The sequence below is a fragment of the Martes martes genome (genome assembly GCF_963455335.1).
Source record: "Martes martes genome assembly, chromosome: 6".
Classification (NCBI taxonomy): domain Eukaryota; kingdom Metazoa; phylum Chordata; class Mammalia; order Carnivora; family Mustelidae; genus Martes; species Martes martes.
In genome coordinates, this window is record NC_137893.1 from 881,572 (window position 1) to 909,071 (window position 27,500).

The 27,500-nt window shown below is 59.5% G+C and overlaps 1 protein-coding gene across 1 annotated transcript; it reads left to right on the forward strand.

Moving 5' to 3' along the window:
- Positions 1-3,153: 3,153 nt before the first annotated feature.
- Positions 3,154-27,500, forward strand: THBS2 (thrombospondin 2; the record flags this gene model as incomplete). The annotated part of the gene is made up of 21 exons (XM_080806136.1): positions 3,154-3,205; positions 4,618-5,174; positions 6,380-6,464; positions 8,988-9,184; positions 10,712-10,852; positions 11,347-11,443; positions 13,606-13,776; positions 14,000-14,176; positions 14,885-15,058; positions 15,470-15,597; positions 15,668-15,820; positions 16,270-16,488; positions 17,220-17,327; positions 17,951-18,110; positions 19,327-19,445; positions 20,049-20,283; positions 21,543-21,770; positions 22,183-22,454; positions 23,028-23,125; positions 24,595-24,734; positions 25,499-27,500. The coding sequence occupies 21 exons, from the start codon at positions 3,154-3,156 to the stop codon at positions 25,504-25,506; spliced, it is 3,519 nt and encodes a 1,172-aa protein (XP_080662262.1). The 3' UTR covers positions 25,507-27,500.

Below are 27,500 nucleotides of genomic sequence, written 5' to 3' on the forward strand. Positions count from 1 at the left end.
ATCCTCCCTCTCCTCTTTCTCAGTCATCTAGCTGCAGAAAATAAAAGTTTCCAACTTCTTGGGCCAAATTCTTATTTTGCACATGATAAATTAATTCAGCCATAGAATAACCTCACCCGTACATCGACTCCTCCCCCCAGCATGCCGCTCTGTCCCTTACTGACAGGGACCCGTCTGCTTACAGAGCCCTTCTCTGTCTGGCTGATGTGAGACTTACTTAAAACCCCAGAACTTGCAGTCTTTCTCTTAAGTGAAAAGGGGAGTTCCAGCCAATCTTGCTGGTTGTATTTATAGCTTTTTATTTCCTGAGAGAAGACAGGAAAAGCGAGAGCTTTCCCTCTTGGCGAGGCTCCTCCTCTGTGGTCCCCAGCTGGAGGGCCGGCCGGGGCGGGGCGGCACCGGCACCCGTGTGCCAGGTGCTCGGAGCGAGTGTGGGATCGGAGGAGGATTATGTCACTCCTTCGAAGGATGAATTGAACGTGCTTCCCCCCGTGTCGGACTGACAGCACCACCCAGGAGCCCGGAGCATATAAAGCAGCGGCTGCCGCCGGGCGGCCAGTGCGGTGCCGACCCCGGCTCGTGTGCTGTGAGGGCTGAGTCTCCGGCTCGCTGCAGACCCCGTCCTCGGCCTCAACCCCTGCCTCCAGCCTCGCCACAGCTGCCTCGCGGGCCACGTAAGAGCTTCATACAATTACTGAAAAATCATTGCATTGTCTTTACTTTTTGGGAAAGGCTGTTTTGATTTCTAAGAAGGGAGAAGGAAAAAGTGCCGCCTAGATTGGCAGGGTGAGGTCTCCACCCTGCGAGCAGGGCTGCCGTGAGCAAGCCCCCAGGAGCGTCCTGTCTGCTTCCTGGGAGGGCGTTGGAGCGGACGGTCCTCGTGACACTCACCTGCCTGTGAGCCTGCCACGGGCTCGTGTTTTCAGCTACAGAGTGAGCAGCCCCCAGAGTAATGTTTGTCGTGGGTGTGGGGACCACGCGGGAGGTGGTCGAGAAAAATCCTCGTCAGCAGCGAGAGCACAGGGAGACCAGAGAGTCTGCGATTCTAAACATTACTAACAGCTCGGAAGAGTCTTTGAATGTCCCTAATGGGTCACGTACAAGCCTGTGAGGACCCTGGAATCCAGCTGTGATGTGGGGGCCGATCCGCACAGGAAAGTGCGCACTGCGGTCCCCGGAGGGAGGCTGTGGCAGGGGGGAGGGGGCTCCTAGGTGATCCTGTCCCTCTGATGGAGGGAACTGGGATTCGCTCAGGAAAGTTATTGGTGCTTGGATTGCTGATATAAAAGAATTTTAAAACGTCTTTATGCGTTCTAATTACATTCTGTTGCAGAAAGTCTTTGAAAGTCTTTCTTTGGAAAAATGAGAGCCCAAACACAGTGAGTGTGTGGAAGTCAAGGGCCCAGAGAGGGCAGCGTGCGTCCCTGTGTCCGTACTGCGTGTCGCACGGGGCACGGCACGTAGTAAGTGCCGTGGCCGTCCCTGCCGCTCCCAGTCTTGCCACGACCTCATGAGATGAGATGCGACCCCCTCAGTCATTTGGCCAGGGTCCCAATTCCGGCGACACTCCTTTTTTGGGGACCAGACGTTTTGGTTTTGTTAGCAACAGAGTACGGGCTGCCGCGTTTACGCCGACACCCAGGAAGCTGACCTCCAGAGCTCGAAAAAAGTGCCTTTTGGAGGAATCACACTTTGCCAGAGCCAGCCATCCGCCTCGGCCTGCAGGGGACAGACAGCACACATCTGGTCGAGGGGACACGGGGGCCTTCCGGATGCACTCACTACCGTTCACACCGAGTGGCAGGGGTCATTCTGGGTTGTCCAGAGTGCTTCCTTGTGACCTCGGTCCTCGGAGAACCCGGAGAGCAGGTCCGGGCACAGCCGTGCGGGGTGTTCAGCACACGCCCGTGCCCACCGCGCCGCGTGCGCCCTTCACCGTGTGGACTCGCTTAGCTCGTTTCTCACAGTGACCCTGTCTGTGAAGCTTCAAAGGACGGCTCTTCATTTGACAGGGGACCAAACCGGGGTGGGAGGGTGAGCAGGCCGCCCCCGGGGGCACGGCTTTGAGCCTGCCCCCTAGGGCCCTCCGCCTTGCAGTATGCCGCCGGAAAACAACCCAGCCCGCGGACTTGTGTGTGGAGAGGCCGCGTGCAGCAGAGTCAGGCTCGAGAGGGGCCCCTCTCCTGGGGAACCATCCTCCGTCCCAGGAACCACTGCTTCCAGGTCACCGGCTCCTTCCGGAGAGGGACGCTGGTTGGCTTTCTGCGGCCCCGAGCTGCTCATGAGCTTCGCCATCCTCCTGGGGGAGATGCTGGGGGCTCAGCCGGGAGCAGCCGCTGGGAGGGACCCCCGTGGCCCCCGTGCCCGGCGGGACACTGGAGCGGGAGCACCGAGGCAGGGAGGGCAAGGGTTAAGAGCGGAGCAGGCTTCTGTCCAGCACGCCTGAGTTCTGGCCCAGTGTCTGCTGGCCTGAACCATGCCAACTGAAAATCCTCAAGAATGGAAAAACAGGCCTGCAAGAAAATAGAACAGCCGAATAAAAGCGATTGCTAAGTAGAATGCTATGTTTTTCTTTTTGTTGTTTTGTTTTGTGGTTAGGACACACCACATTGAATTTACTTCTCCTGCATATAGTTAATATTTATTCTATTTGAGTTATGCACTTTTTTTCTTGACTATTTACTCAAAGATATCTTTGTAGATGATTTTCTAAATAATGCTGATACTTTTCTAAATTCATGCTTCCTGGGTTTAAGTCTTGGCTACACTTCTCACCAACAACATTGCTCTGGGCAAGCACTTAACTCTTTGGGGTCTTCATGTACCCATCTGTCAAATGGGCATGGTAATAACAGTATTTGCCTCTCAGGTTTGTACGAGGATCAAATAATGTAAACATTGCGATGTGACTCGTTCCGTGCTTTGTCAGCACGTGCGGACACGTCCAGTAAAAACCAGCCGCAGTCAGAAGTACCCTTTGGAAAAGCCAACTTCTTATCCAGCGTTTACTTTCCACAAATCCACTTGTTTTTGATTCTGATGCACAAACTGTCCGTGTGAGTGAAAATCCCAGCCAACTCGGAGAGTTGCCACCATGTACGCCTGCGTGACCAGAGTCTGCTTCTCCCATAGGTCTCGGCTGTGGACGACAGCATGACCTGGACGCTGGTGCTGCTCGCCCTCTGGGTCTCGTCTAGCGCTCAAGGTGAGTGCGGACAGTGTCCCTGGTCGTCCGGGGCTGTTGGGCACCAGCAGCTGGCGTGACTGCCGTTCCTTAGAACATCTGGAACCTCCTTCTCAATAAATATTTACTTACTTTTGAGTCCACATAATAGGAAATTACTTATTTTTGGAAAATCTAAGTATTAGAGAAAAATACTTTCGCCTTGACACACAGCATTGGCTGTGCACACTGGGCCTTTTTTTTCCCCCACCTGCTGAATTTGTAACCGGAAGTGGTTGGTGCTTGAGAACTCCCCCACTTGAAAATGTATCATAAGTATTTCCCCACGTGTGTATTTTCATACCACAAGGTTTTGTGTAGGACACTGTTGGGAGAGAACCCGGATATTTTTAAGGCCAATCTCCGTCGACATCATAAGTTTATTATCGTGAGTATAAATGACGCTGCCTGAGTCCTTTTGTGAATAAGTCCCTACTCGTATTTGTGATTCTATCTTTAGAAAAAGGTCCAAAAGTAAAATTGCTGAGTCAAAGGTTGAAACTACTGTAAGAATTGTTGTCATGTTGCCCAATGGCTGTAGTAAGGGTTGTGGAATTCACAGTCGGATCAGCAACACTGTGAATGTAACATTTGAACTTGCCACGTAGGAGATGGAAAGCTGTGCTTCCCCTAATACTTCTATTCAGTCAATTACTTTGAATTATTTAACCCATTTTATTTGGGGACGGTCTGATCACTTTTCTTTCCAGTTATTCACAAGGTGACTTAAAACTATTGATTTGCAGACCTGAGACCCACCAGTCTCAGAGCCTTACCCGAAGCATTCAGTAAGACTCTCAGAATGTACTTCTGCAAAATAAAGGGATACAATGTAACTTGTGTACTCACAGAATATACTTCTGCAAAGTAAAGAGATACAATGTAACTTGCATAAGTCACGCTCTCTATAGGAAAGCAACATGTAATGTAATCCTAAGAAGGACAGAGGCCCCTTTACTTTGCAGGGTTGTTTTCCTGGGCGATCAAATGGTAGACACAGGGCCACACCTAAGCCTCAGATCCGGGTGGGAGAGCAGGAGACAGATTCCAGAAGGTGTGTGGAGCCTGACTTGGGGCGGTGCGTCCTCCCCTGAAGAAGTCTGGCTGCGAAGCGCAACTGCTAATCCAGACAAGGTGCTCGGTCTACCTTCTGGCACGTGCTCCCGCTGTCTTGGGGCCTCACTTTGGGAAGCAGCCCGGAGAGAGAGGATAACGGTTTTACGTGAAAGCTGTCATTAACGCCCTGGGAGAAGCGGGGGGGGATCCGGGGACACTGAGGCTGCAGTGGCTCTGTCACACGTGACATCACGGTTTGCTCCCTGCCGGTAAAAATGCCCTCTGGGCTTGTGCTTGTCCTGTTTGCTGGCAATCACTCCGCTCTGTCCCCACTGCAGCGGGTGCCCAGGACGAGGACATGGCCTTCGACCTTTTCAGCATCAGCAACATCAACCGGAAGACCATTGGGGCCAAGCAGTTCCGGGGGCCGGACCCCAGCGTGCCTGCCTATCGCTTCGTCCGCTTTGACTACATCCCACCAGTGAACTCAGATTACCTTAGCAAAATCGCCAAAATCATGCGGCAAAAGGAGGGGTTCTTCCTCACGGCCAGCCTGAAGCAGGACCCCAAGTCCCGGGGCACGCTCCTGGCTCTGGAGGGCCCCGGCGCCTCCCAGAGACAATTCGAAATCGTCTCCAATGGCCCAGCAGACACGCTGGACCTTACCTACTGGGCAGATGGTACCCAGCACGTCATCTCCCTGGAGGACGTGGGCCTGGCTGACTCCCAGTGGAAGAACATCACCGTGCAGGTGACCGGGGAGACCTACAGCTTGTACGTGGGCTGTGACCTGATCGACAGCTTCACGCTAGACGAGCCGTTCTATGAGCAGCTGCGGACAGAGAAGAGCCGGATGTATGTGGCCAAGGGCTCTGCGCGAGAAAGTCACTTCCGGGTACGTATGGCAGGGGTGCGGCAGACGTGTGAGGCGGGTAGAGGGAGCTGGGAGTGGACCAGCAAGGGCCTCTCTTAACCTGATGCCCGTGCTGGCGCAGGTCAGGCCTGGCCTGGGAGACACACGCCACCGTGCGTGGACACACAGAGACATGCCCATGCAGACGTCACATGTGTATATGCGCAGGCACAGACCTACACACTCATGTGCACAATCACACGCATGCATGCACGCACTGCACACATACATACACACACGCTCGCACACACGACTTTTTCATCCACAGATAAGCAGAGCTGTGCTTTCTCACCTGTGCAAACAGTCGCGGGTTTCCAGACGGAAGACTGATTTGATGACCGAGGCATCAGCCCCTTTCTGACGTTCTGGAAATCCCAGGCTCTGCACGTGGACTCCGCTGCCCGCTCCCCGTGCAGCACTGAGACGCTAGGAGATCTGATTTACAGCCATGCTTTTTAAGAAAAGGGTGTTGATTTATGAGGGGCTAGTTGCACGTTCATCTTAAAACACATTCACGCTGAAGTAGATTTTGGAAGCTCTCTCTGTGACCACAAGCGTCTAGAACCTGCAGTGGGGTCAGCGCTTTGCTCGCCTCCAGATCTGCCTTCTTGGGAAATCAAGGTGCCGTTGAATTCAGTTTTTGGAGAAGGTGAGAGTCCTCACCGGTCGTTGAACTAAGCTCTGGTGGCCGTCAGGGAGGTCCTGTGGGCCCTGCGGTACGAGCCGCTGACCCTTCACAGGGCGGAAGGCTCTCTCCCCCGAGAGAGTCCACGTCTGTGATTAGAGCACGGGGGCTTGTGAGACCATCAGCCCAGCGCCGGCAGCCAGCGGAGTCCCCCGCAAAGGACGTGCAGCCCAGAGTGTCTGACCGGACGTGTCTGGAAGACAGAATCACGCACGAGTCTTGGGGCCACCCTCATGGTCTTCCAATGTGCGATTCCTGGTCTGTGCTGTGCCGAGAGCAGAGCCTCGGCAGTAACCGACACAGGATGACCCGCGACAGAGAGCTCCAGCCTGCGAGCGGGAGGCACGGAGAGAAACGCTCTTGCTTTTCCTTCTATGTTTGTACATTATCTATTTATATTATACGTCTTTTTATACGTTATGTAAATACCTTATATGTTTAAAATGTCACCCAGCCCGGTGTCAAACTTTTGATGTCTGTCCGCGGCTCTCTTTCTCTGCAGGGCTTGCTGCAGAACGTCTACTTAGTGTTCGAAAATTCAGCGGAAGACGTTCTGAGCCGGCAGGGCTGTCAGCAAAGCCAGGGAGGTAGGTGTGTTTGAGCACCGCGTTCCGCGTTTCCTTTCTCGTCTTGGATGGATTTCTACCACGAGGTGTGCATGTCTGTGTGTGCATTTGCGTGAGCGTGTGTGAGTGTGTCTGTGCATATGTGTGTGTGCACATGTGCATGCGTGTATGTGGGGGGTGCTCGTGGGAATTTAAGAAAAATATTCTAATAAAGGGCCATTACTGTCTTTGAGTGAGTTTGCTGGTCAACTTAGACATGTTGACACCTGAAAATTTATAAACTGCCTGAAAGATTAATTTTGAATATATTTTAATAATCTAAAATAATCCATTTTATGAGCCAAAAAGCCAATCCATTAACATGAAACCATGCAAATTTTCCAGTCTGTTAGTGTGTGAAGACCACCTGTGCAAGCCAGCAGCTCTGGTGGCCGTGGTTAGTGGGGGTTTCTCACGCTCCTCACAGCTGTGGACAAAGCCCGAGGAAAACCTCCACACCGTTGGACATGATCCCACATTGTCTGTTCATTGCCGTTTGCATTTGCCTCCGGCCGTAACCGGACAGCCTGTTGCCGAGCATTTGCTTTGTGAAGCTCATTCCGCTGGGCTCTGTAAACTCAGCATCAGTAAATCTTCACGGTGACTCTGGGATGGGGTAGAGGCGCGGGGGCTCTGGGTCCATGGCGGGCGCTGTGACTCCCTGTGGGCTGCAGAACCGCCCGCCCGGTCTCCCTTGCGGCTCCTTCTGTGAGTTCCTCTCGCTGAGACCCGTCTTCGTGTCAGACAGCGCCGTCGACGCGAATACCAATCGCTCGCTCACGCTCAGCGGGTGGCATCTGTAGGGCGCGACGGCGGCTCCGAGACCCGCGCTCCCCCACACTGGGGCTGGACTCGGCCCGCGTGGGAGCTGGGGTCCTCGTGTCTGCCCCGCTGGAGCTGGACGTGCCGCTCGGCCGTGCCGCTCGGAGGCCGCACCCCGTCCATCCGCACCCGCTCCCCGGCTGGGCAGTTCGCGTCCGGGGCCGGAAGGGAATCCCGAGAGCGATGTTTAGCGGACGGTGAGCGGGGAGAGGCTTGCGGTGCCTGCTCCCGCCACACAGGCTCCCACGACAAGCCCCTCCTGCGTGGTACCTGCTGGGGCTCTGGCCTCACCCCGTGTCTCCAGCCCGGCTAACACGCCAGCTACCAGTCCCTGTGATTTAAGCCACTGCCTTTTTGGGGGGAATGTGCTTTTTCAGAAAAGGCTAGGATAGTAAGCAGATGTCTGACGCCAACCGCTCAGGAAGTTTCCACAGACAGAGAAAGCAGAGCGGCTCTCTGGGTGTCCTGATATGGGGGGCTGTGCCGTGTGACGGGAAAGCTGCGCCCCCCCCGGGTGTTGAGCTCCGTGGGGCCTGGAGACCCTGCAGCCTGCACAGCAGGACAAGGGGCTCCGTCCGGGTCCAGGTCTAAGCACAGGCAAGACTGCGCACGTCTTGGCAGAGGGGGACGGACGCCGTGACTGTGGGGTATCCCGTCCTAAGGAGCTGCTCTGGGGTCTGTCCGAAATCAGGCGGCGGTGGGCCATGGGGTGCATTCCTGGATGCAGTATTGTTTTTAATCTGATACCCGGGAGCACTGGCTGACGTGTTTCTGTTTTGGGGTACGTGCCCCTATCCAACCAGCAAGCTGGGGGACTCCCGAGGTCAGGACCGTGGTAAGGATTTATGACAGTAATAAAACCTCGACAGCAGGAGGCCCAGTGGGGTGACAGTGTCCATGAGGTGTAACTCAGCAGTGAGATGCTGAGAGGCACAGGGCACGTTACTCCCATGACAGTCGTGTGGTGGGGGCCATGGCTATGTCCAGGCTGGCCCGGCTCCCGTGAGGGACAGTCCCTCTCTCTGGACTGGCCCAAGCCAGTTTCCAGTTTGTGTCCCTGCCACGTATGTCCTGTGGTGAGGACCCCAGAGGGTTTGTGTGGCTTCAGGGACAGTGAGGGGGTCCCCGGTCGAGCGTCTGAGGGGTCTGCCCTTCCCTCCAGGGGATGGTGCAGGGCCCACAGAGAGAGGACGTGAATGCGAGGGAGGCCCGGTGAGGACCTGACCAGCAGGAGGACCGTTGCATCTGCCTTGATGCGGAGCAGGCGGCCCAAGTAAACTAGACTAGAAAAAGGGGCTAGTGAGGAGCTAGGGGGAGGCCGCGGATTTGCCAAGAACACGGGGTCGGAGGCAGGTCCAGCTGTGGACGGAAGAGACAGGCTGTCCCAGGAGATAGTCTCCTCCTGTCAGTCTGACTCACTCGTGGGCCGAGCTCTGCCAGGTGCAGACCGTCTCCAGGCTTCTGCCTTCTGCTCCTGCCCTGCTGCCGAGCGCCACGGTTGCGTGGCCGGTGGCCGTCCGTGGTGCTGTTGGCAGGTGTCCCCGAGCGGGCAGAATGCTGTTGGGCCAGCAGGGCCATGACGGACGCCGGGCCGTCACGTGCCATTCTCGGGTGGACGTTATGCCCGTGGCACCCCCTCCCCGTGGCCAGGCCGCACTCACCGCCATCCCTGTGCTTCCGCAGCCGAAGCCAACGCCATCAGTGAGACCACGGAGACGCTGCACCTGAGCCCTCAGGTGGCGCCTGAGTACGCGGGCCCCGGCGCGCCCAGGAAGCCGGAGGTGTGCGAGCGCTCCTGCGAGGAGCTGGGCACCATGTTCGCTGAGCTGTCGGGGCTGCACGTCATCGTCAACGAGCTGCACGAGAACCTGCGGAAGGTGGTGGGTGCCGGCCGGCCGCGGCAGGGAAAGGGGGCAGGTGGGGGGGGCGGGGAATTCTGAATCCCAAAGGCCCACGGGCCCCACGTCCTCAGGACGGTTCTCAGCCAGGGGACACCCGTGTCCCCAGCAGGTACAAGTTCTGAGGGACAGGGAGGCTCTTCTGCGGGAAGGATGGGTGCAGTGAGGAGGGACCACAGAGGTCTGGGAAGTGAGGGTCTGGTCAGGACAGCACCGGCCAGGCGACCGGCACCTCAGGGAGGAGGCAGTGACGCGGGTGACAGCGGCCAGCTTCCCCGGGGACGCACCCTCCACTGGCTTAGGGGACGGGAACAGGGTGGTGCCCGTGAGAAGGGAGGGAGGCGGCGGGGAGGATGCCCGGAGAGTCTGCGGGTCTGGGGGTGCCCGTTCCCACCCTTCGCCCCACAGGAAAGGGCCTGGAGCTGTGGCCTGACTGTGGCCCAGGGTGGGGTGGGGCCAGGATGGGGAGGTAGAGGCAGTGGGCACGGTGAGGGCAGCTCATGGCAAAGGCTTCTAGAAGCTTCCAGTGTGTCTGCGGCTGTGGGGCACGAGCCCCACCCCCGCCCCACCCCCGTGTGTGGGGGAGCAAGTTAGGGGTTGGAGGCAGGAGCGTCTGCTTTGTGGCCCTCTCCCCAAGCGAGGGGGGGTCTTCCTGGGAGACGGGGGTGGCCTCACTGCCGCCGACCCTGCATCCAGGGCTGTCATGCAAGCAGGAGGGGATGGAAAGGGCTTTGGGACAAGTTTGCTTGGCTTGGAGTTGGGGACAGGGGCACGGGTGACCTCCCAGAAACCTCCCGGACAGCGTGTCTCTGTGCACTTTGGGGCAAGAGCGGACCCATGCCTTTCCTGTGATTCTCACGGGGACTGTGACCCCACCCAGAAGCCCCTGCGTGGGGGAGGCACCCACGGCCCGTCGGCCGGAGGAGCACTAGAAACGCCTGTGGGGAGCAGCCCACGTCATTTTCACATGCTTGATTCTGTTTAAAGCCTGCGGTCTTCTCCTCCAGCAAGAATTAGGTGTGTCCTTGCCGCTGGGCTCTCAGACCAGGTCCGTCGCTTCTGGAAGAAAGGGTGAATCCGCATATTGGCTGTCAGTTTTCAGTGGTGCTTGGCCGGCAGGGTCCCTTCTCTGTCCAGCACCGCCGGGCGCTGGGCCCCGAGTTACGGTCACACCCAGGGCTAGAGCCCTCTGGGCAGACGTGCCGAACAGTGAGCTCCAGACCGTCTGTCAGTGGGGCGCCGGGTGCGGGTGGGGACGCTGTGGAGGGCGATGGTGGCAGCCTTGCTCTATGATTGCCGTGACACAACCCTGCTCGGGAGAGGTTCCACGCGGCCTGATGCCGTCTCACCGAGGGGGCCGTGGCGCCCCATGCAGAGCCTTCCGCGCAGCGGGCGGCTCCAGTCAGACCACGGGCACTCTCGGGTCACGGAGCTGCTTTCCTTCTTGTCTGTGGGCATGGGTGGGTAGGTTGTATTCATCGACACTGAAACGTTGCCTCAACCTCCCAGTCCAACGACAACCAGTTCCTCTGGGAGCTCGTCGGCGGCGCGCCCAAGACGAGGAACATGTCCGCTTGCTGGCAGGACGGCCGGTTCTTCGCGGAGAACGAGACGTGGGTGGTGGACAGCTGCACCAAGTGCACCTGCAAGGTGAGGCGTGGGGACATGTGTGGAGAATCCCGTGCGGGTGGCCGCACTCCCGGCTTCCCTGGCTTCCTGGCTTCCCTGGTGAGCCACGGAACGTGTGCAGCCACGTCGGGAGACCCAGTGTGGGGACCTAAGTGAGGCACCAGCCAACCCCACTGCTTTGCACAAAAGAGATGAGCTCCAGGAGGTGAATGACTGTCCCACGGGAGGCGGGAGGCAGCCGGGGCAGAGCTGGCCAGCACCTGTAACTCCAGGCAGCTCCGTGGGGTCCGGGGGGCAGGTCATAGACCCCATGGTGGTCGGTAGGTAACTTGGCCTCTTGCCCTCGGTGAGCGCTCCCTGTTTCCACCAAGGGCGGCCTCGGGGGTCAGCAGCCCAAACCCGGCCCTCCCGCCCCGTGCACGGGCACAGCGTCCTCCCAGCCCTTCCCATCCAGCCCTCGCACTGATGCTTGCTCGTTTGAATGAGTGTTTCACGGACCCCTTTTTTGCCTGCAGAAATTTAAAACCGTTTGCCACCAAATCACTTGTCCCCCAGCGACCTGCGCCAACCCGTCCTTTGTGGAAGGAGAATGCTGCCCATCCTGCTTCCGCTGTAAGTGCGCGTGGGGTCGGACACCGCCCGCCCATCTGTCTGTGCCTGCTTGCTGCTCTGCGTACTGACCCGCCGCTGGCCAGGGCCTCACACCTGTGGGCTGGACGTGCGGGAGAGACTCGGGGGAGGACGTGGGGGAGAAGCGGGGGCGGACGTGGGGGAGGACGTGGGGGAGAAGCGGGGGCGGACGTGGGGGAGGACGTGGGGGAGAAGCGGGGGCGGACGTGGGGGAGGACGTGGGGGAGAAGCGGGGGCGGACGTGGGGGAGGACGTGGGGGAGGATGGGGGGAAGGACGCAGGCGACACCTCACCCCGAAGCGGTTGGCACTCACGGTCCACACTGACCAGGGGTCTGAACGTCCTTGGAGTTCAGGCTCCTGTCCTGTCACCGGGGTGAGGAAGTGGACTCCGTAGCCGCTGCACAAGGATAGAGCACCACTGGGAGCCGGGCACCGAGGGTGTTAGGACAGCTTGTAACCCTGTCAGCACACCCCACAGGGAAAGGACAAGAGGAACAAAGCCCATCAGAGCATCACCCCTCCCCACTCCAAATAGATGCATCCCCAGGAGCAGACACTGGGGTGGGAGGGCCCCGCACGCCCACGGGCTCCCCACACGGTCCGAGCCCACGTCTGTGGGCCGCTCCTGGCCTGCAGGGCTCTGGGGAGCCAGGGTCCGGTGGAAGCTCAGGTCCTCACCCCAGTCCTGCTGTGCCGTGTCCCTGGCCCCTCACCCGGGGACGGTGCCTTTCCGCGGATTCCTTCCCAGGCTTCACCGCCCCTGTGTCCCAGCCGGCGTCCCATCCTGCAGCCCTGGGCAGCTGTCCTCCTCTCCCGTTGCTGAGCTCTGCCGCATTTGTCCCTCTGTTAGCCACGTGGGCCCCTCTCTCCTTCCCCATGTGAGCGTGCCGGCCACTCCGGGGGCATCCGGGTTCCTGGAACATTTGTTCCTCTCTCGCTGGTGTCCATCCTCCCCTGCCTGGTCTGGGGCCTTGAGGCCAAGGTCACAGGCTGGGGACGCCCTGTAGTCTTTGCCCGCAGGGCCGCCCCTTCTCACATGCCCTCTGGATGCAGCTGGAGAATGGCTGGGGCAGTGAGGTCAGGCTCTGACACTCTGATTTGGGGCAAAATATAATTTTTCTGGGGCTCAATTCATTGTCTATAAAATATGGGAGGATTATGCTGACTACTTGGGGTTAGTTTTGTTTTTTTTTTTAAAGATTTTATTTTTTTATTTGAGAGAGAGAGACAGTGAGAGAGAGCACGAGAGGCGAGAAGGTCAGAGGGAGAAGCAGACTCCCCGTGGAGCCGGAGCCCCATGTGGGACTCGATCCCGGGACTCCGGGATCGTGACCTGAGCTGAAGGCAGTTGCTTAACCAACTGAGCCACCCAAGCGCCCAGGGGTTAGTTTTATGATTGAAATGGACAATGTTGAAGCAAACGGCATGTGCGAGAGCCTGATGCGCCTTCCGAGTTGGATACGCACCATGTCGGGCGCGAGGCGGAAGATGAAAACGCGATCCCGAGACAAGGCCCGTGTCTGACTAGAGGGGGGCGTTCCATGCTGCCGAGTGTGGTCTCCGCGACCTTATTGTCGTCTGGTTTCCTGCTTACAGGAATGTTTACCCCTTGCAGGGCGCGCACCCCGAGTACAATGCGGGAAAGCAGTGCGTTTCCTGCTCCCCGGACAGACATCTTGCAGGAAGTTACTTACAGAATGTAATCACTCAGAGGACTTTTCTTTGCAGGAAATTGTCTTTTTATTTAACTTGTCCTGATTTGAATCATCTGGGACTAAATTTGGTGACCTGTAATTTCAACCAAAATTGAAATATTTCATTATCATATGTCACTCAGCAACGGAGGTTAAAAAGGAAGCATGTTAAGTCTCAGTATGTCCCGTAAAGCCCGTGTGGGCCTGATTCCAGACTCTTTCCTGTGAACCAGCTTCAGAAATCCGTAGACCCCTTCCCCGACCCTGGTGGTGAGCGTGGCTCAGCGCGCAGACGGTAGACCCCAGGGCCTCCGTCGTGCTCCGCGGATGTACCCCACACACCTGCCTTCCCCAGCATGCGGCTTCTGCGTCGCAGGCCCTTTGTGGGCCAGTCTGTCCCGTGGCCACCCTGGGCAAAGGTTTGACAGGCCCTGTACTTCCCACCCAGCGCTGGATGGCGAGGAAGGCTGGTCCCCCTGGGCAGAGTGGACGGAGTGCTCTGCCACCTGCGGCTCGGGCACCCAGCAGAGAGGGAGGTCCTGTGACGTCACCAGCAACACCTGCCTGGGGCCGTCCATCCAGACGCGGGCGTGCAGCCTGGGCAAGTGTGACAATCGCAGTGAGTGTCCGGGCCTCTGGGTGTCAGGGGCTGGGGTTGGCATCGCTCTCCTTTGGGTGTGGGGGTCGGTGGGGACGGGCTGGGTTTCGGGGACCCCCTAGGCTTGTCCGGGGGCTCCTGTGGGGGAGGGTCCTTCCCGGCCGCTTCTCCTCTCCACTCCTGCAAGTGAGCAAACGTGGGGGCCACGGCTGCCCTGACATGCTTGTCCTCGTCTGTGTGCTAGTCCGGCAGAACGGGGGCTGGAGCCACTGGTCACCTTGGTCGTCCTGCTCAGTGACCTGCGGCATCGGCAACATCACACGAATCCGTCTCTGCAACTCGCCCGTCCCCCAGATGGGGGGCAAGAACTGCAAAGGGAGCGGCCGCGAGACCAAGGGCTGCCAGGGCGTCCCGTGTCCGAGTAGGTGGTGTGAAGGCTGGGTGGGAGCGGGTGTTTGCAGACGGCGGGGCGCAGGGGTCTGGGGCCAGGCCCACTCCCACCGGCGGCAGTGGGATCGGGCACAAGCCATCGAGGCACCACCAAACCTCGCTGGCTCCGTGCTGGAAGCCGGCCTCTGGGTGACTCCGCGTGGCCTGCGAGCCCTGACCTCACCAGAGCCAGCCCAGGGAGACTACAGCTCACCCACGATTCAGGGAAACATCAGCCAGAACCGTGGGAGCTGTCGCTGCGTGCCCTTCACCGGGGGCCGTGTGGAGGGCCCAGACCGGTGGGTCTCAGGGGACGGCTGACTCTGCAGCTGGACCGGCGACCCAGGGTGCCAGGAGCCCTCTCCAAAGCCCGAGTCACACCCTGCAAGGACAGCCAGCGAAAAGGAGAGCGCGGGGAGCTTCCCCTCCCCGCTGAGCTGTGCGTTAGAACGCATGTGAGCTCTTCCATGGTGGGGCACCCTGTGCCCGCAGCCCTGGCCAGCGGTCAGCTTCTGCTCACAGCGTCCGTGTGATTTTCCAGAGGTGAAAACCACACCCGCCGAAATCTGCTGCCTGCATCACCCTCGAGCTTAGCGCCACGAACGCTCACTCTTCCCCGTTTTCCAGGCCCAGGAGGAGACTCTGCTCCGTCTGGCTTAGGTCGCCTTCCCCACTGACCCTCTGTGCTCTCTGCCTGCAGTCGACGGCCGGTGGAGCCCGTGGTCGCCGTGGTCAGCCTGCACCGTCACCTGTGCCGGCGGGATCCGGGAGCGGACGCGCGTCTGCAACAGCCCCGAGCCGCAGCACGGGGGCAAGGACTGCGTGGGGGACGTGAAGGAGCATCAGATGTGCAACAAGAGGAGCTGTCCCGTAGGTGGGTGTCACGGGGGCGGCGCAGGACGGGCGGGGGCAGCGCAGGACGCGGAGGACGTAGGACCCAGCGCAGAACAGCAGAAAAATAGGGAAGAAAGGTCAGCTCTATGCACTCGAGCATAACGGCTCTGGTCACCGAGCTTGCCTGTGTTTTCACATAAACACGGAAATGCACGCTGTGAGGGAAACGTTTTGTGCGACGACAGCCGTCCAAGCTCCCTGCAGCCTCTGTATTCTTACCACCTGAGAATCTGTTCTTGGAGGTGGTGACCCTGCCGGATGCCCCGGCCCTCCCTGAGTAACTCAGTTTCCCCGCATCGAGCCCGCCTGATGCAGGCAGCACCTGCGTCCTTCTGCGAGGGGCTTGGGGGCGCGGCCCCGTGCTAACCGCGCTCTCCGTCCTCCCACGCAGACGGCTGCCTGTCCAACCCCTGCTTCCCGGGAGCCCAGTGCGACAGCTTCCCTGACGGCTCCTGGTCCTGCGGCTCCTGCCCCGTGGGCTTCCTGGGCAACGGCACGCACTGCGAGGACCTGGACGAGGTGGGTCCCTGCCGGGGGGAGGGGAGCCCATGCGGACCCGGGCCGGGGCTCACGCCAGCGTATCCCGCAGTGCGCTGTGGTCACCGATGTCTGCTTCTCCACGAGCAAAGCCCGCCGCTGCGTCAACACCGACCCCGGCTTCCACTGCCTGCCGTGCCCCCCTCGCTACAAAGGGACCCAGCCCTTTGGCGTCGGCCTGGAGGCGGCCAGGACGGAGAAGCAGGTGAGGACCCTGGCCCTTTGTGTGCTGGGGAGAGGCTGGAAACCCGTCGGGGAGAACCTGGGCATTGGACAGAGGGGGCGTGGAGAAGAACAAGGGCGGCCTCCCTAGGGTGGGCAGAGGGCTATGGGAGTGGGAGCCCGTCCACCAGCCCCCTGGACCGCCCTGGTGGGTGCAGAGCACAGCTTTCCTGCAGGAGCCCAAATGGACCGGCTGACAGCACACGGTTCCCTGTGGGCTCGGACATCACGCCGGTGCCACTCTGAAGCCACTGGAAAAGCCTCCAGAGAGAGCATCGCCCTGAGTGTCCGGATGCCTTGCCGGCACCTGCTGTCCCCGCCGCATCTGAGGGGTCCCTGCACCCCTGCCCTGGTCCCTGAGCGCCCACCTCACACTCTGCCTGGGAGGGGTAGGGTCTCTGTGTGTCTAGCCATGTGGCCCTTTCCCCACAGGTGTGTGAGCCTGAGAACCCGTGCAAGGACAAGACTCACGCCTGCCACCGGCACGCGGAATGCATCTACCTGGGGCACTTCAGCGACCCCATGTACAAGTGTGAGTGCCAGACGGGCTACGCGGGCGACGGGCTCATCTGCGGGGAGGACTCGGACCTGGACGGCTGGCCCAACAAGAACCTGGTCTGTGCCACCAACGCCACGTACCACTGCATCAAGGTGAGGGCCGGGCGCAACCCCGCAGGTGCTCACCCACAGGCTCCTGGGCCTCCCACCTGTCCAGGAACCCCCCTTCGGGGTGGTTGTGGCTATTTGGACGTGACTCATGGGTCCACACGATCGGGGGTCCCGGGGGGTCGCAGCTCTGCTCGCTCCCCGCGGCTCCCTGTGCTAGAGAATTCTCGTGTTTCACCACATCTGTGGGACGGGGGCCTGGGCGTGACAGTCCTGGGAGATCTTTGCTGGCTCCAGCCGTGGGCTGGGGGTCCGGTCTGTTTGGAGGCTGGGACTTCTGTGGCACACGGGGACACAGAATTGAAACGCAGCTCAGGTTTGAATTATGACATCACTGGAGTGAAACAAAATGATTTTTCTAATGATGCCAGTTACCCACTTGTGTGACGAGCTGACGGGGGACGTGATTTGGACTCTGTGATGGGAGCTGGCGTCACGGGGAGGAAGGGGACCCTGCGGGCTCAGCCCTCCTCCAGGCTCTCAGAGCGGCGGCTCTCCCCGCTTTGGGTTTTTGCTCTCTGGTGCTATTTCATGGGGGTCCCGGGTGAGGGATGCGAGCCTCCCTCTCTGGCCACGCTGGCAACAGGATGTCGTCTCCAGCATGGCCTTGCCAGGCTAAAGACAGCTCCCAACCTCCGGGCGACCAGCTCTGTGCCCACGGCATCACTCCCCTGCCCCCGCGTGTGTTATAACTCATGTGCGTTTTCCGCTCGCAGGACAACTGCCCGCTGCTGCCCAATTCCGGCCAGGAAGACTTCGACAAGGACGGCACCGGGGACGCCTGTGACGATGATGACGACAATGACGGCGTGGATGATGAGAAGGTGGGGCCAGTGGGGCGGCTCTGGGCCTCGGGGTTGGGCAGCCAGGGAGGGGAGCCCCCTCTCAGGTCCCCGGACATGTCTGTGAGCTGCACTCCCGCACACGCAACCCGGCACTGCCCGGGCGTGGGCCGCAGGTGCTCTGCTGGGACGCCAGCAGGAGTTGGACCTCTCGGTGGCTCAGAGGCCTGCCCGCCCTCCTGGGGGAGCCGGCGATGAGCGCGGCCGTCCCTCCGGTGAGTGATGTGCTCGCCGTCACGGCCGCCGGGACACACTAGTGCTTTCCGCGGAAACTGTTGCAGGACGCGAATGAGTTTGCACGCACATGGGTGCACGGTGCTTGTGGGAACAGACCCCTGCGGCTCCTCACGGCTCCACCACATCCTCCTCCCACCGACCCACAGACCCCTTCACCACCCGCCTGCTCCCTTGTGTGGTGGGGATGTGTGTGTTCTCACCACGAGGCACACAGTGTGTCATCGTCGTCGCAGGACAATGTCGGAAGCATCAATGGCCACGAAATGACTCAGTGGCAGTGACGCGTTTGCTGGGGCTGACCGCTCCGTCCGCGAGGCCGCTGCCCCTCCGGCTCCCACGCAGGTCTCTGACTCCTTCCCTTTCCGTAGGACAACTGCCGGCTCCTCTTCAACCCCCGCCAGTTCGACTACGACAAGGACGAGGTCGGGGACCGCTGTGACAACTGCCCGTATGTGCACAACCCTGCGCAGATCGATACGGACAACAATGGCGAGGGGGATGCATGCTCCGTGGACATGGACGGGGACGGTCAGTCCTGCTCCTTGATGTAGACACGTGTTCGCGAGTCATCGTCCCCCCACGGGTGTGGCGTAAGCTGGCCGCCCCTGTGGGTTGGCACCGGATGAACCGTGACTCAGCCGCTCTGGCGGGAGCCCAGCCTCACCCGACCCGTCCCTCCTGGGGTCAGTGGGGGGTCGCCAGCCTCAGGACCTCCCTCCCAGAACTGCAGACACGGTGTCATCCTGCTCGTGACCCAGGCCCCGGCCCTGTACCCTGTGTCCTTCCCACTCATCCCCATCAGAGGCCCAAGAGCGCCGTCCTGTCCCCTCAACAGATCGCGCCTCTGAGACGCATCGGACGGCAGCGCCCGCCTCCCTGTCTCCCTGTCTCCCTGTCTCGGGATATCCCTCCCTGGCCCTTGTTTCTAACAAGTCATGAGCTGGCCGTGGTGAAGCTGCCCTGGGGGTCCCCCAGGTGTCAGGAACTCCAGCACCTCCGCTGACACTCCACCGGAGAGGCTGGGGCCCCGGCAGGCAGCCCGTACCCCAGCAGCTGTGGCTCTCTGCCTGCTGGCGTCCGCGGGCTGGGGCCAGTGGGTGCCTCTCTGCCCTGGCCGTGGCCGGAGCACCAGCCAGCCCTTCCTGGGGATCCGTTCTCGCTGCCCTCCGCATCTTACCCCCTCGGGCCCCTGTGGTCCAGGCGGGAGTGCCTCGGTCTGTCCCGTGTGTCCCGCTGACTCAGGGGTTGAGCTCTTCGGGGTTTTGCCAGCATCGGACGGGGTTGTGCGACCCACTGTTCTGTCGTGTTTCCGTGGCTCTGGTGCTGATGGGTTATTCCCTTGGGGGGGTTTCTTGCAATGAGGTATCAGCTGGAAACCCTGCCGGCCTCGACCTCTATCGCTTTTCCTCCGCGGAGCAAATGGTGGTGGGGAGGGAGCGTGCCCCAGGTCAAGGCCTAGGGGATGGAAGCCAGGGAGACGGTCCGCACGGTGAACTCAGCTCGCCGTGAGAACACAGCTTCTTGTCGTGCCACGTTGCCCGGAAACCTCCGCGAGCGGCTCTGGTTCGAACCAGGGGGATCTGGACTTTGACAGGAAATCTGACATGTTTTCCCACAAATGCAGTAATGTTTGCACTTCACCATGATCTTAGATCCTCGTTGTTAAATGGAAGTTTGGCTCTAAGTTGCTTAATGCAGTGGGAAAAGCTCTGTGCTCTTTTGTCTTTCCCTGGGAAACCCACAGATGTCTTCAACGAGCGGGACAACTGTCCGTACGTGTACAACACTGACCAGAGAGACACGGACGGGGACGGCGTGGGCGATCACTGTGACAACTGCCCCCTGGTGCACAACCCCGACCAGGTAGCTGATCTCATGATTGATCCGCTGTGTCCGCGAGCAGCGTGGGGTCAGGGGGTCTCGACACTTGTAGACAGTCGTGTGCTTGTGGCTTTCCGGCTGCTGTGTGAGCAAGCGGCAGCACCGGCGTTTTAGGAGTTTGAAACCGTTACCGAACCGCGCGTTCACTCTCGTATCTCGGTGGCCACGGGCCCGATGCCCGGGTGTCTTCCCGCCCTCCCTGACGGAAGCCGTGCCTCCCTCCACTCATCTTCCTTTCCTGGAAGCAAACGGGGAGTCCGCTTCTCCTCCAGATTCGCCTTTGGAAGACGCAGTGAACAGAACGCATCACGGTCGGGCGTGGGCCAGCCCTTCGCAGACGTTGTCAAAGAGGCACTTGGTTCTGTGGCGTTAATTCTTTCTAGTCCTCTTCCCGTGATGTGAGCCCGTGGAGAGCTGTCATGGGCAGCGGAGTGTCCTGGAGCTGCCCCCTGATGCGGACAGCCCTCCTGGGGGCACAGCCGCTCATGTGCACGAGGCGGCCCAACCCCGAGGTCCATGGGACCTCCAGCCTGGCGTCCTGCTTGCCGGGCGGACACTCAGTGTGGGTCTTGCTCTGTCCCCCAGACCGACGTGGACAATGACCTTGTGGGGGACCAGTGTGACAACAATGAGGACATCGATGAGGACGGCCACCAGAACAATCAGGACAACTGCCCCTACATCTCCAACGCCAACCAGGCCGACCATGACCACGATGGCCAGGGCGACGCCTGTGACTCAGACGACGATAACGACGGGGTTCCCGACGACAGGGACAACTGCCGGCTGGTGTCCAACCCGGACCAGGAGGACTCGGACGGTAGGTGCCTCACCAGGGAGCCGCAGGGGCCAAGTCCACGGAGGAAGTGGGGTGCTGTGCTCTCCTGGGGCAGCCCTGCTCGTGCCCGCCGGCCCGCCGTGCCAGCGACAGGCTCCCCGTGCATGGTGCATCGGGGCGGCTCGGCGTCACGGCTGTTGGTGGTCTCTGCAGAGAGGCCCTGTTACAGGCGGGATGAGGTGGGGATCTGGGTCACCTCATGATGGTGAGGGTTGGGGTTTGTCATGGGCAAAGCAACCGAAAAATGGTGGTTGTGAAATATCAGGAAAAGGGACGGGTTTTCTGGGCAGTGGACCCCACCCAGGGGGCTGCAGGGGGACCTGGGGCCCCAGGAAGGTCTCCAACAGACAGTGATGTGAAATGCTGCCTGGGCTTCCGGGGTGTGGGAGGCGCTGCTTTGCCTTCAGGAGCGGAGATGGGCGGTGGGCGTCTGAGCCACGGAGCCACAGGTGCACAGGGACTCGGGGCCTGAGGCCAGCTCCAGGGGTCCCCTCCCCATACCCGAGCCACATGCCTGATTCCTGCGGGACACGAAGACCCGTCTGGACCCACAGCGCTCGGCTCAGGCCGCCCCGTGGTTGTGTGGGGGAGGGGCCGGCTCGCATGTGTGCTCACGGCTTCCCGGTGTCCTCACGTGAGTGTGTTCACCCGCACCCGTCGGTGGGACACGCACTGCTGGTTTCCAGAATGTGACGGGAAATTAGCTGAACTCCGTACCTCTTTCTCTTTCCAAAGCGATCGGCACTAACACGCGCTAGTGTAGGAAGCTGCCATTGTCCTGGGGGTGGTCATGCTCCCTGCAGACTGGCCAGTGCGGGGGCGCGGGTCCCCCACGAGCAGCCGGTGGTCTGGGCCGCACACCCCCAGCCTTTCCACCACCTCGCCGGACAAGTTGAAAGAATCTTCCAGAAAAAAGAAGATCGTACGTCCCCGGGGATAGTCATTTGTAGAGTCGGAACTCTGCTTCAGATCTGAAGATTTGGGGCAGGATGATGAAGAAAGGTCGTGGTAGAAGTTCTGAAAACTATTGGAAAGCAAGCCGCAAGGTCAGCCTGGTGGTCCGGTGACAACCCCCGGAGCCCGCAGCCCAGGGCTGCGTGGAGACCCTCCAGGGCTGGCCGGGGCTGCCGCACGTGGTCACCGCTCTGTGAAGCGTCTCCGCTAGCGTGTGAGGACGCTTCAGAGAGGCAGACGGCAAACCATCTACTGTTTTCTCCTTCTCCTGCTTGTGCTGGTGGCAGGTGACGGGCGTGGGGACGCTTGCAAGGACGACTTTGACAACGACAGCATCCCAGACATCGATGACGTGTGTCCTGAAAACAGCGCCATCAGTGAAACTGACTTCAGGAACTTCCAGATGGTCCACCTGGACCCCAAGGGCACCACTCAGATCGACCCCAACTGGGTCATTCGCCATCAAGGGAAGGAGCTGGTGCAGACAGCCAATTCGGACCCTGGCATCGCCGTTGGTGAGCCTCGGGCATCCACCCTTCCTGGTTCCTGGGGACGAGGTGCTGCCAGAGCAGGAGGGCGGCTTGCGGGGGGAGGTTAAGGAGGTCCTGTGGGGGTCGCCACCCTTCCATGTCTGCCTAAATGGTCTTCATAAGGGCCTGGGGAGTCACATGTTTGAAATTTCATGTCCAGGGTGCCATTTTATGCTATGGATTTGGTCTGTGAAATGCCACACCACACAGTAAGGCTCTGCCAGCATCCAGGACGCGGGATCTGAACACGTTAAACCCCCCGCGTCCGTAGCATCCGAGGCAGGGACCCGGAGCGGACCTCGTCCTGTCCGCATCCGCCGGTCCCGGGCTAACCAGGCATTTCCCCACAGGCTGTTTCCGACCCAGTCCTGTGACTGAATGTTTCCTTGACACCCAGGTTTTGATGAGTTTGGGTCTGTCGACTTCAGCGGCACGTTTTACGTCAACACCGACCGGGACGATGACTACGCCGGCTTCGTCTTCGGCTACCAGTCCAGCAGCCGTTTCTACGTGGTGATGTGGAAGCAGGTCACGCAGACCTACTGGGAGGACCAGCCCACCCGCGCCTACGGCTACTCCGGCGTGTCCCTCAAGGTGGTGAACTCCACCACGGGGACTGGCGAGCACCTGCGGAACGCTCTGTGGCACACCGGGAACACCGAGGGTCAGGTGAGGGCACCGGGGCACGCCGCGCGCCGGGCCCCTTCCACGCGGCCTTGCGGCTGCCGCATTCCCCGCAGAGCAGGCTCCGCCCCGTCCAGAGACGCCCCGCCTCGGGGCTGTAGCTCGGACTCGGACTGGAGCTACACCGGCCCTAACGCTTTCCTGCGCAGAACCTCCCTGCCTAAAGAGGCCAGGCCTGGCGCTCTGAGAAACACAGCTGACGATCCTCTGGTAGATTAAGTCCGTCATTTATACCTTCTTCTAGAGAAAGGGAGAACCCGGTGTTCAGTGGACGTGTTTTGCCCCAGGCCCCGTGCTGAGGCGGAGGGTGGAGGACCAGAATCCCCGGCTGCCTCCGGCCCGAGCGCCGGCGCTCCGAGCCCGGGACCGCGTCGCTTCCCGTCAGGGGATCCTGTCCAGGCTGGAGAGTTATGCCACGAAACCTCTCAGACGGCGACGTGGCCGCCCGAACCCTGGGGATTAGTTTGCCCAGTAACGTCTTTGTTTCGCATTCGGTGCCGTGGGACTGCGGTCAGGACTCGGGTGTCAGCTGGACTGGGGACGGGTGTGTTTTCCCAGGTGCGTACGTTATGGCACGACCCCAAGAACATCGGCTGGAAAGACTACACCGCGTACAGGTGGCATCTGACCCACAGACCCAAGACGGGCTACATAAGGTGAGCGGGGCTCAGGACCAGCCCCGGCCCCCAGGGGAGTTCCCTCCGCAAGGATGTCCCCCCACCTCGGGGCAAGTCAGAGCGTGAGCGGGCGGGACCCCCGTGTCTCCGTCAGAGCGTGAGCCGGTGGGACCCCCGTGTCTCCGTCAGAGCGTGAGCCGGCGGGACCCCCGTGTCTCCGTCAGAGCGTGAGCCGGCGGGACCCCCGTGTCTCCGTCAGAGCGTGAGCCGGCGGGACTCCCGTGTCTCCGTCAGAGCGTGAGCCGGCGGGACCCCCGTGTCTCCGTCAGAGCGTGAGCGGGCGGGACCCCCGTGTCTCCGTCAGAGCGTGAGCGGGCGGGACCCCCGTGTCTCCGTCAGAGCGTGAGCCGGCGGGACCCCCGCTTGCTGCCCGTGTCTCCGAGTCTCCTGCACGTCGCGGGCCTTTTCCGACTCTGCCTCTCCTCCTGCTACGGAAGCAGGGAAGGTTAAACTTGCCGCGTTCATGTAACTCAGAGGAAGATAAACGACTTTCCTCCTAATGAACATTCTGGGCAGCGGACGAAGTATCAATCATTATGATTTTTTAAAGATTTTATTTATTTATTCGTCAGAGAGAGCGAGCGAGCGAGCAAGCAGGGGGAGAGGCAGAGAGAGAAGCAGGCTCCTCGCCGAGCAGGGAGCCCGATGCAGGACTCGATCCCAGGGCCCGGCATCATGACCTGAGCTGAAGGGAGACACTTAATGACTGAGCCACTGAGACGCACCAGAAAGCGCAAATTAGCTGCATCTTTGAAAAAGTACCATGGGCCTCATTCAGAGAACAGAGTCATGTTTCTGTCTGACGCTGTGAACGGCCACATTTAAAAGCCATCACAGAACCTTCACGTGGGTCAGGCTAAGAGTGTTTTCCCTTTCTGGCGTGACAGCGTTTGTGAGTGGTTTGGATTAAAACAAATATGGGTGATTTAAATCAGGTGTTTGTTTTCTCCCAAAGTTAAACTTGGCTAGAAAGTGCAGGACTGGGCTGGGTTCTTCCCAAGGGCCCGGAGCGTGAGTCTGCGGCAGGAGTGAGCGGCCCGGGGCAGGGGAGGCCCGGGCTCGCTGTCTGGCCGCGGTGCTCGCTCGCCCGAGGGCCGCCTTCCCGTCAGGGAGGGCTTCGTGCACGCCATCCTGCTTCGGGCATTCGGAGACAGCCCCGTCCTTGCCGCCACGCAGGGCCGGCCTAGTGGGTGGGAACAGCGGGCACGTGGCTTCCGTGCCGTGGCGGGCCGTGGTACCCAGGCAGTGAGGCCTAGAATCGGTCCCCCACCGCAGGCGGCTGTCCGGCTCCCACTGCTGGGGACCGAGAGGCCCCACTGAGGCTGAGGGGCCGGCTCTGGGGAGCGGTGGGTCTTGGAGCCGTGACCTGTTGCTGCTGGGGGGCTGCCCGGGGACGGAGCTGACCCCGACCCCCGGCGCTCACGCCCACATCCTCTCTCTGTTTGCAGAGTCTTAGTGCATGAAGGAAAGCAGGTCATGGCGGACTCAGGGCCCATCTACGACCAAACCTACGCCGGCGGGCGGCTCGGCCTCTTTGTCTTCTCTCAAGAAATGGTCTATTTTTCGGACCTCAAATACGAGTGCAGAGGTGGGTGAGACCCCGCCGTGGGGCGGCTCGCAGCGCGGAGAGCGGGGAAGGGACGTGCCCCTCGATGGTCCTTTCGTCAAAGCAGCAGCGAGGCAGGGATCGCCGGTTCTGTCCAGGCAGCCCGGTCCGGTTTGCTCTCTTCGGTGTCTGTTTGTTTTAAACCGAATGTGAATTCCTTCGGTGGAACAAACACTTCCCAACTCACAGGCTCGGCCTGTTCATCGCACTCCGTCCTCTGCACATCGTCTGGACCACTAAGGGCGTTTAGACCGCCACCTCGCTAAAGAAGGGAGGGAGGGAAGGACGGGAGGAAGGAAGGGGCTCCTGGCATGGGCACGGACGTGTCTGCGGGTATATTTGAATCACAATACGGCAGACCTGGAAGGCTGCTCCCGTCTGGTCTGACCCTTACCTTCACGAGCACATGAAAACACTCCCTCCTGCTGGTGAGGTCCGTGAGGCTCCAAGGCACCTTTCAACAATCACACCCTGAAAATGCACATAAAGAGGGAAAGGGAACATGAGCATGTCGCTTCTGGTGTTGTGTTGTTTTGTGTTGCTTTTCCCTCTGTTGGGTCGTCTTTCAAGACGTGACACGTTCCCTCCCTCCCTCCCATGCTCGCATCGGAGCGTCCATCCATCCGTCCGTATTGTGGATCTTTTAAAAATTAGGATGATATTTAGGTTACAGGTAGAACCAAATAAAAGAAAACAGAGCCCATGGTCCAGCTCTCCTAATTCCATTTACGGCTGTTTGTTTGTAGATGTGTGAGCAGGGCCCGCCGCGCTTCCAGAGACGTACCGTGGATGCCGTGCCCCAGACCCCCAGTGCGCGCGGTTGCTTCCTGCTTCTCTCTCTTCAGCAGCAGCTCCTGTCCTCGACCTCGACACTGAGGGTCGTCCACCATCATCGACCCCGAGCCCGCGTGCCTTCCGAGGATGCGTGTGAAGGTGAACGCGCAGCCCGTCCCAAGAACCCAGCGTGGTGATGCGCGAGACTTTCTGTGCGGTGAAAACTGAGCGTGGCAGTACATCGTTTTTTCCTTGTTTGTTTAAAAAGAACGACGTTTACATATAAAATGTAATTACTTATTGTATTTATGTGTATATGGAGTTGAAGGGAATATTGTGCGCAAGCCATTATCATAAATTAAGCAGGAAAAATATTGCTACGTGACTTTCAGTGCTTAAAGCCATCTCCGTTCCAGTAGCGGGCAGTCCCGTCCGGTCGACCCCAGAGACGGGTCCGCTGGAGTATGGCGAGCCGTGGGGGCAGAGAGGTCGGGAGACCCGTCGCACGCTGGGGAGCCAGCTGTCTGATGGGCACGTTAGCAGTAACGAGGACGAATGGATGCCCCTTCCCCCACACCCCTGCCCACAGCGGAAGCCCGTGTACTTGGCAGAGCGGGGCAGGTGTATCTGAGAGGGGACATCCTGGAAAGCAGCACGAGCACGGGTCCCAGTGGGGGTCCGGCAGAGCCTCCCACCCGACGGGCTTGAGAGACCTCCTGGCCGGCTGTCCCCTGATTCTGCTCCCTCGTTGCCGGAATTCCTGCTCAGCCTCCTTGCCCTCTCCGCTGCTGGAGAACAGACCAGCAGACGAACGCCTCCGCCAGGACGCCTTAGCCTCTCAATCCCGTTCTAGGCTTTGAAACCCGGCCAAAGCGGCTTGTCGAATCTGGCAACACTTTCCACTAAGGTTCCTGTTAGAGATGTTTCCTTAATATTTATTAAAAGACTGTCGGGGCAGCTTCATTCACCAGTAATTTATTTAAATATGTCACGTGACACGTGTTGCAGGATTTCTGGGAATAAATGTGTAGCACGTCTATGATAATATAAAAATACAGTTACAACAAAATGCCTTCCTGTCAAGATACAAGCTTTATCATATCACAGTATTATGGTGTCGTGATAAAGCTTAACACGGGAGAGAACAGATCACTGACAGTGGGGAGTGTATAACGGAACCTAACTGATGCTGTTGCCAGGGGCCGTGATTCTGTCTTTGTTCCCATTACCCGTCTGCTGCACATGGGATTGAAGACTCGGAACGCTAAAGAAAAAGCGGCAGCAAGCCTTGTCCCATGCAGCCATTAACCAGTCATACATGTGTCCTACGTAACGTGTGTGTCGTACATAACATGTGTACTTTACACAAGTTCGTGTGTGTTTGTTCTTTGCCTTGAATTGCATGATCTTTCTACAGAAAGTATTAGTCTCACTCTGCGTGAGGGGCTTGAGAAGAGAACTTTGTCTTGTCTGAGGCGGGCGAATCCCGCTCCCCTCTCTGCTGACCGCAGTCTCATGTCCGTGTATGTTAGAGAGGACGCACAGCTTTGGTCCCCGGTGGGCACATTCCATTTGATAAAGTTGCGCGTTGCTTCCTTCGAGGTGGATTTTTTGTTTTGCTGCACTTTTCTGTGGAGCCGTGTCCCCAGGACGGGGGCGTGGGAGCTCGGACTCGACGGGACGGTCGTGGAGGCCACGGAGACCGCTGTGTTGGCGTCCCTAGCCAAACAACACAGTGCCGTGGGAGGCGATGTGAATATTTAGACTGTACCATAGTTTTTTGGGTAAATTATTTATGTTTTTTTGAACAAACTTCTCTTCCAGATTGAAACTTCATTCATTCTGCCAAAGACTGTAAATATTTATTTATTTGTTCACATGGTCAACATTTCACCACGGAAACCCTGCATTTAGCTAGAGCCTCATTTTTATACTTTGAGGATTAACAACAGGAAATAAATTGTAAAAAGGTTT